Source organism: Hemicordylus capensis, chromosome 12 (assembly GCF_027244095.1).
Source record: "Hemicordylus capensis ecotype Gifberg chromosome 12, rHemCap1.1.pri, whole genome shotgun sequence".
Taxonomy (NCBI): Eukaryota; Metazoa; Chordata; class Lepidosauria; order Squamata; family Cordylidae; genus Hemicordylus; species Hemicordylus capensis.
This window is the reverse complement of record NC_069668.1, coordinates 11,560,678-11,568,271: the sequence shown is the minus strand read 5'-3', so window position 1 is coordinate 11,568,271 and position 7,594 is coordinate 11,560,678. Positions and strand designations below refer to the sequence as shown.

Below are 7,594 nucleotides of genomic sequence, written 5' to 3'. Positions count from 1 at the left end.
CATGTTTCTGTGGTGTGGTTTCTTCACTCTCCTCTTTCCCTTCCCTCCTGAGAATTCTGGGCCTTATGCAGCATTGCTGAGGTTTTGCTTCCTTTGGCTTCAAGAGAATAGTTGGGCAAATAGTATGAGGCGGGGGCGGGGGGAGGGGAGCTGGTCCTATGGTAGCAATCATAAACTGGCCCTGTGCCTATGCAGGGTCCACCTTGGTTTGCATTTGGATGGGAGGCTACATGTGAGCTCTGTAAGAGATACCCCTTTGGGGATGGGGCCATAGTTCAGTAATAGAGTGCCTGCTTTGCATGCAGAAGGTCCCAGGTTCAATCCCTGGCAGCATCTCCCGGTAGGCCTGGGAGAGACTCCTGCCTGTAACCTTGGAGAAGCTGCTGCCAGTCTGGGTAGACAATCCTGAGCTAGACGGACCCAGGGTCTGACTCAGTAGAAGGCAGCTTCCTATGTTCTTTGTACACACTATAAATAGGAACTTGGGCAGAAGCAAGGTTGACCTCTGGCCTATGCCATTAAGCTGCCAAACTCTGCTCCAGAGCTATCTCTTCCGCCTGTCTTCCTCATATATAACTAAGCCAGGGATTCTCAAACTTGGGTCCCCAGGTGAAGCTGGACTATTCTGCATGCAGATGGTCCCAGGTTCAGTCCCTGGCCACATCGCCTGCTAGGGCTGAGAAAGACTCCTGCCGGAACCCCTGGAGAGCTGCTGCCAATCAGTGTACACAGTACTGAGCTAGATGGTCCAAGGGCCAGACGTGGTGTGAGGCAGCTTCCTGTGTTTTGCTTTGATGCCCTTCTGTGTTTACTGCAACCAGGAATGTGCACACCCCAGCTCTGTGCAAACACACACTGGTCTCACACACACACACACACACACACACACACACACACACACACACACACACACACTGCTTTGACAAATTGCCTTCCCTTCTAGACTTTACATTTTTGTCCAAAGCATTTATTCACACTTATGGCAGTAAGGAGGAATCTGGGGGAGGAAAAAGCTCACCCAGCCCACAACCCAAGGGGGCTCATTGCCCAGGTGTGGGGAGGGGAGTCTCATGGGTCTGGCTACCTGTGAGTGGCACCCCAGAGCAAGTGGGGGCTTATTGCTGGATGCGCCGGACCGACTGGACCTGGGAGGTCTGGGCGTGTGAGCCCCACTCCCGCCAGTGCTTGTAGTCTCCGCCGTGGTGGTCGGACTCCAAGATGTACTGGTAGCCACGGTAGCCAGGATACTGGTAGCAAACCCATCTGTGTGTGGGGGGGGAACAATTACAGTTGGACTAAGAACTACTGTTTGTGAGGAGGAGGAGAGTCTTTAATGCAGGGGTTCCTAACCTTGGCTCCCTGGCTGCTGTTGAACTACAACTCCCATCATGCTTGCTTAAAGTCTTCATACCCTGGGGGAGCAGCTTGCCAAATCAGCGACACAGATACAAGATAAAGCTAATAGAAGTTGACTAAAAACAAGACCCTGTTAAAACCAGATGTAAAATCACAAGTTAAAAAGTTAAGATCCACCAGATAAAATATGAGAGGCAGGAGTCTCAAAGACACTGTGGGAGGGAGCTTGGCAGAGCCATTCTAGGAGGGTGTTCCAAAGCTGAGACGCCACCACCACTGAAAAGGCCCTGTTTCTAGTCCCCGCCATCATCCCTTGCCTTCAGCTATTGTGTTAAGGGAGAATGGGAGTTGTAGTCCAATGCCATCTGGGGGACTAGTGTTCTCTGTAACAGAAATTCCCAGATGTTGACAACTCCCACAATCACCAGCTTCAATGGCCTTTGGGGATTATGAGGCTTTTGAACGTCTGGGAATCCGTGGTACAGGGAACATGGCTGGGGAGTGAAGGTTGCTCCTCCTGCTCTAACCCATCACAGAGGTATGAACAGGGCGTAGCAAGGTTGGAGTGGGCCCAGAGACAAGATTTTAAAATCACCACCCCCTCCTCACTGAAGCTCAGCTCATGAAGAAAAGAAATCGTAAATGTGGCTGAATAGTGGTAACAAAAAGCATAGTAAAATTTTATATGTATGTGCCACAATAGAACATCATCCTACATTATTTTTGGAAATTGTGGACGATGCAAGTCATGTAATGGTACTAGAGAAAGACACGCTGTTCTGGTAGCTCCAGGTCTTAACACTCACATCAATTTTGGAGGATGAATACAACTGAAGGAACCCCGGGTGGGTGTGCGGCTGGGGGGGTCAGTCATGTGACTTGCCTCTGGGGCCTCCCCCAAGGCAGTGGGCCCCCAGACAACTGTCTCCCCTTGCCCTATTATAGTTATGCCCTTGCGTATGAATCCCTTCTCAGAAAACCATCACACTTCCCTCCCTGCTTATTATGAAGCAACCAGCCTTAGTAGCAGTAAATGGTCCAATTGCCAATGGATTCTGCAGTTGGCCACTTCCAGAATGAGGCAACAGGGAGTGCTGTTGCTTTGCTTATCTCTGCTGTAAGGGGAGCGCTGGTGAAAGGGAACAGTAGCAGGAGGGCCGTGGAGCCATGTGGGGCAGCTCCCTAGGTTTGCTTCAGAGGTAATCCAGCTATGAACGCTGGGTGCTTCTCAATCTCACCCTTTATACGATAGGCTCTGCCCGCCCCTCCTGCAGCTGTACAGTCCTGTGCACAGCTAGCTTTACTGAAGGGTCACTTGGAAGAAGCAGTGGTGAGCCACACCCACCCCTTCTCTGCACTGCTGGCAAGTTCCTTGGCCCCAACACACCTTTTGGAAGGTAGTGACGGGGAGGTATTTTAACGCTCCTCTACTCTACCCCCAATGTTCACTGAGCTCATCCGAAAGGCACTGGAGTTGGGATGAGGCCGGGCATTGCTGGATGTGTGACGGCTGGGCTCTGGAGTCTTGCTGAATGTTGCAGATTCTTTTTCTCACTCCTTTACAGCAGTGTTTGCTGCTGTTATGTCTGTGGATTTGGGTATTGTTTTTTTCTTAAGGTGATGGCAGTTGTAACATTTTTATATAATGATTTGCAAAAACAACACATTTTCCAGAGCAGTTTACATAACAAAAGATATGAGGAAATGCTTCCTTGTTTGAAAGGGACTCACAAAAAACAACCCCGTCATAAGAGACACCAGCAACAGCCACTGGAGGAATGCAGTACTGTGCTGCGCAGAATGTTAGCGTTGGAAGATCTTCTTGTCCAACCCCTGCTCAGTGCAGAAGGAAGAGGAATCGTTAATCTCCCTCTCCTAAACAGAAGAGAGCCACCACTTTGAAAGGTTTCTTTGCCCAGATAGCAAGGGATAATTGTGCTTTTAATATTTATTATTTATGACATTTTTATCATAAATTTTAACCCCTGCTAATTGAGCAAGAGGAACATTTTAAAGTAGCAATTCTCTTTATTTAGCAGGGGGAGAGCAACTGGCCCTATCCATCCCCAGTACAACATGCCTCCAGTGGCTGTTGCAGGTGTTTATCTTGTGTTTCTTTTTTAAGATTGCAAGCCCTTTGGGGACAGGGAGCCATTTTATTGCTCTAACTATGGAAACCGCTTTGGGAACTGTTGTTGAAAAGTGGTATCTCATGGTCCATTCTTTTGATCTCCAGCTCTCTCTCTCTCTCTTTCTCTTCCTTCTCCAGCTTTTTTAGTTTGAGTTCCCCCTCTCTCTTCCTCTTAGCCTTCTCCAGCTTTTGGGCTTCCAACTTCATCTTTTTCATTTCCAGTGCTTGCTCAGTCTGCCTAGCTCAATGTTTTGCAGTTTGATTGGGAATCTCAAGAGTTCTATATTCTGGGTGATTGCCTCTGAACCGGCATCTAGCTCTGACCTCTGCCCAAGATCATTGTTTGCCTGGGCAACTTCCCCTTTCTCCACTGCTTGGGACATCTTTGTTACTGTTGGCTTCTTTGCAGGGTTGGCATGTAGAGTTTCCTTGATGGACCGCAAAAACATGAAGTGGCCCCTCTCCACAGTCTATACTAACTTAGCTAGCTGTCGAAACTGGCAGCTAAACATTAAAATAACCGTGTGTGATTGCAATCCCTTTTTGTTCACAGCCAAACAAAAATCTCTCTGCTCTTCTCACTCTGAGAGTGAAAGGGCAAGCAGAGAAAAAACTGGTCTCTGGGGCCCTCTGGTAGCTGTTCAATCCCAACCGCTGGGCACCATGTAGCGGATTACAACAATAAGTTGTTTTAATGCACATTTAAATGTTTATAGAGTCTTCTGCAATGCCATAAGTAGAATGGGCATAGGCTAGTGTCTCTTATTTCAGTTACGTTGCAGGTAACTATAATAAAACCAGTATCAGGAATATGCAAAAAACACACCAAAGAAACAGAAATTCCCTAGACTAAACTTCCCAAAGCCTAGGCTTCCTTTTCCTTTAACTAACCAAACCTTGGTTGAGATTCAAGCCCCTGCAGTTCTATCTTCCAAGAGCTGCAGTCATCCTCCTGCAGCTATCCTCCATGGCCACATGTATCCTCTCGCCTCTACAAAGACCTGCCCTGCTTGTTCTCAGAATCCCCCGCAACTGCTCTCTAGGTCCCATCCACCTGGTGTACTGATTGGCTGCCCTGGAGTTCACAAGCGTGTCAGTCAAGACAAGGGTTCACTCCCTGTTAACTCTTTAGGGAGAAGGGTGGCTGATCACTACAGCGGTATATAAATATTCATCATATTCATACACAGACACATACACATCACGTTCTTCCTCCAAGAAGAACACAATATATATATGAAGCAGCCCAGAAACATGGATCCCCACAAAAACCCTGAGAGATCATTTAGGCTGAGAGAGAAGTGACTGGCTCAGAGTCACCTAGTGAGTTTCATGGCTGAAAACTCATGAAATTTCATGGGTCTTCCCGGTCCAAGTCCAACACTCTAACCGCTACATTACAGTACTGGCTCTCAGTAATATGCTACGGACACTCTAGGCTGCAAGCGGAGGTATTATTTCCCACAAATCGATGTACCTCTGGGGTGGGTTTTGGACCAAGGGGTGCCAGTTGCTGACCCCTGCTCGGTGTGATGGAGTGAGCCTGCTTGTTTCTAAACTGGATCCATTACGTAATTTAGCCTCAGCACACAGAACCTATCCAGCTTTCTTTCCAGTCCAGGAACCCTCTGCCCCCCAAGCTGCCCCTCCCTGACTTACGCGCCACAATGGATCTTCATGGAGCCCACTTCGTTGTTGGCCCAGCCCATGGCCTGTAGGGAAGGGTAGTCGTCCTGAACTTCCCACTGGTGGCCCATGAAGTTCTCCTTCTCATAGAGGGTGATCTTGGACTCCTTGTGGTTCTGTGGATGCAGAAGAATAAACCCTGTATCACCAGCACCGTAGTCCTGATCAGCCCAGCAGTGGCAACGCCTAAGGCCCAGCCACTGATTTCAGCACTGCAGCCCAGTAATGGGGCATGGAGAGCGATAGTGAGGGGGCCTTCGACCGCATGCAGAGGGTCTGTCTCTTGGCTGGAAGCCGCTCCCTCTAAGAGGAGGGAACTGGAAAAGGGTGCCTGGCAAGTGTGAGTCCCAGAACCTTTTGCCTTTTTAAAACAAATAAAACAAACAAGCCATTTCAGAGCCTTGGAGACTGCATGAGGTTTTGTAGCTGCTTCGTTACAAACAGAAGCTCGTTTCCCTGTTTTTCTCTCCTGGTTTTGAATACTCCCAAAATCTTGAACCATCAGGATGCTTGTCCTTTGATCTTCCTTACCTCCAGCTATTTTTACTTCACTCTGAAAAACCTTCATATTGCTTAGCATTTCCCCTTTTCCTGAGAAAGTGTGTGTGTGAGCACGCACGCGCACACACACACACACACACACACACACACACACACACACACACACACCAGCACGTGTGCAAGCACATCTCCCTCTTCATACCTCCCTCTGCTCCCCTGTTCAACCTCTGGACATGAGCCCCCTTGTTTCAAAGATAAAAAATTCAAACATTTTTTTATAATCAGCTTATTTTGTTACTTTAAAAAACAGAACCACCATTCTGAGGAACAGTTCTGTGTAACAAAAAAGCCCACTTCTGGCACTGTGAACTCTGCTTCTAAGCAAGGTCTTGTTTTAATGGGCCTGTAATTTGGGATGGGGTCCACCTCGAGGAGCCCAGAGTGAAGGCAATACTCACGGCCGAGCAGATGGGACGGAAGGACATCAGCCGCTCCACGTGGTAAGCGTTGCTGCCACTCCAGGCCTCCCACCGGGGGTACTCACCTCGCTCCAGGACAAACTGCTGCCCACAGAAGCTAGTGTGCTCGTAGCCAAACCAGCTGCCAAGGGAAAGTAGAAGCCACGGCTTGGGGGGTGCCCTTGGAAGGCAGGACACAGAGAAACAAGGCCCACCAGGTACCCCCAGCCCTACACTGGCACACTAAATCTTTCCAGGCGTGAACCTGGGACCTTCTGCCTGCAAAGCAGATATTCTCCCCAGAGCTGTCCAATCTCCTAAGGAGAATATCTTGCAGCATTCACATGTAGTTTCCCATCCAAATGCAAACCAGGGTGGACCCTGTTTTGCAAAGGGGACAATTCATGCTTGCTACCACAAGACCAGCTCTCCACCTATTTATAATTGGAACTATAATTCATTATTGTCATTGCTTGACATCCACACTGTATTGGTGCTATTGGGGAGGAGTACTTTTTGCCCACCTCCCCTTCCCTCTGGAGCCAATGGTGACTTCCAAAAATATGTCCCTGAGGGTCACGCATTCCTCAGAGACATAGTTTTCAGGAGACAAAGTAGATGGTGGGAACTATAGCCTAACAACATCTGGGGACCTAAGTTTGAGAACCTCAGTCTTAATAAAAGCAGACAGGCAGGTGCTTCCTACCTAAAGATGTGGCCAGAAGCAGTGGAAGAAAGTCTTCTGCATGCATAGGGCATGCGGCTGCAGCTGATTCCACAGCCCCACCCCCCTCCAAAGCCACTCCCACGCTTTGGAGACTAGCCCCATACTCACGTGCCACTCTCCACCTTGAGTGAGCGAACATTATCGAAGCTGCACTCCACAATGTTGGGGCAGGCAGCGGTGAATTCCATCCGTTTTCCCTGGAAGTTCTCTTGGTCATAAATGGTGACCTGAAAGAGGGCGTGCTATCAGATGGGAGCCTGAACTGGTGGAGAAGACTGGAAATTGGTGTGTCTTGGGGGCAGCTCAAGGTATTGCGGTGGCTGATAAAAGGCATCAAAATCCTGGTGGGGGTCAAAACCAAAGTGGTGCCAGGGGCAGGAAGAAGAGAAGGTTGCCAGCAGCAGCAGCCTCCTCTTCTCTCCTGGTGCTTCTTGCAAGCTTCAGAAGGAGTATGTAGGGGGGCACTCTGTGCAAATCTTGCCAGGGTCTGATCGGTCTGGAAGAGCTGCTCTGATGGCGACAGTGGGGAGCATCTCATCACTCTGCTGGTGCCGCAGCCACCCACCATTTCAGGCCACTGCATCACCGTGTCTCATGAATGATCTGCCCCGAGGGGTGGAAATCTAATTAATACTTTAAAAACTGAACTTTGCTGTATGTAGACACCCAGATTCACCACCTGAGGCAGCTGCCTCCCTCTGTCTCATGGCAGAAGTGAGCCTGTCTGTGACACCT

The 7,594-nt window shown here is 49.1% G+C and overlaps 1 protein-coding gene across 6 annotated transcripts in view; it reads right to left on the bottom strand.

The window, feature by feature from the left end:
- Nucleotides 1-7,594, bottom strand: part of CRYBA1 (crystallin beta A1) — a 35,044-nt gene that overhangs the window by 13,993 nt on the left and 13,457 nt on the right. For 2 of the 6 annotated variants that reach the window (XR_008311744.1, XR_008311745.1), the window contains 4 exons: nucleotides 6,968-7,086; nucleotides 6,133-6,274; nucleotides 5,147-5,289; nucleotides 1,085-1,263 (listed from right to left, as the gene is read on the bottom strand). Coding sequence is in view for 1 of the 6 variants with exons in the window: in XM_053274624.1 (XP_053130599.1) it covers nucleotides 1,116-1,263; nucleotides 5,147-5,289; nucleotides 6,133-6,274; nucleotides 6,968-7,086 (552 nt within the window). In the remaining 5 variants the exon portion in view is untranslated. Of the gene's footprint in view, nucleotides 1-951; nucleotides 1,264-5,146; nucleotides 5,290-6,132; nucleotides 6,275-6,967; nucleotides 7,087-7,594 lie in introns of those variants that run through there. The other 4 variants (XR_008311746.1, XR_008311747.1, XM_053274624.1 and 1 more) reach the window with 3 other exon arrangements.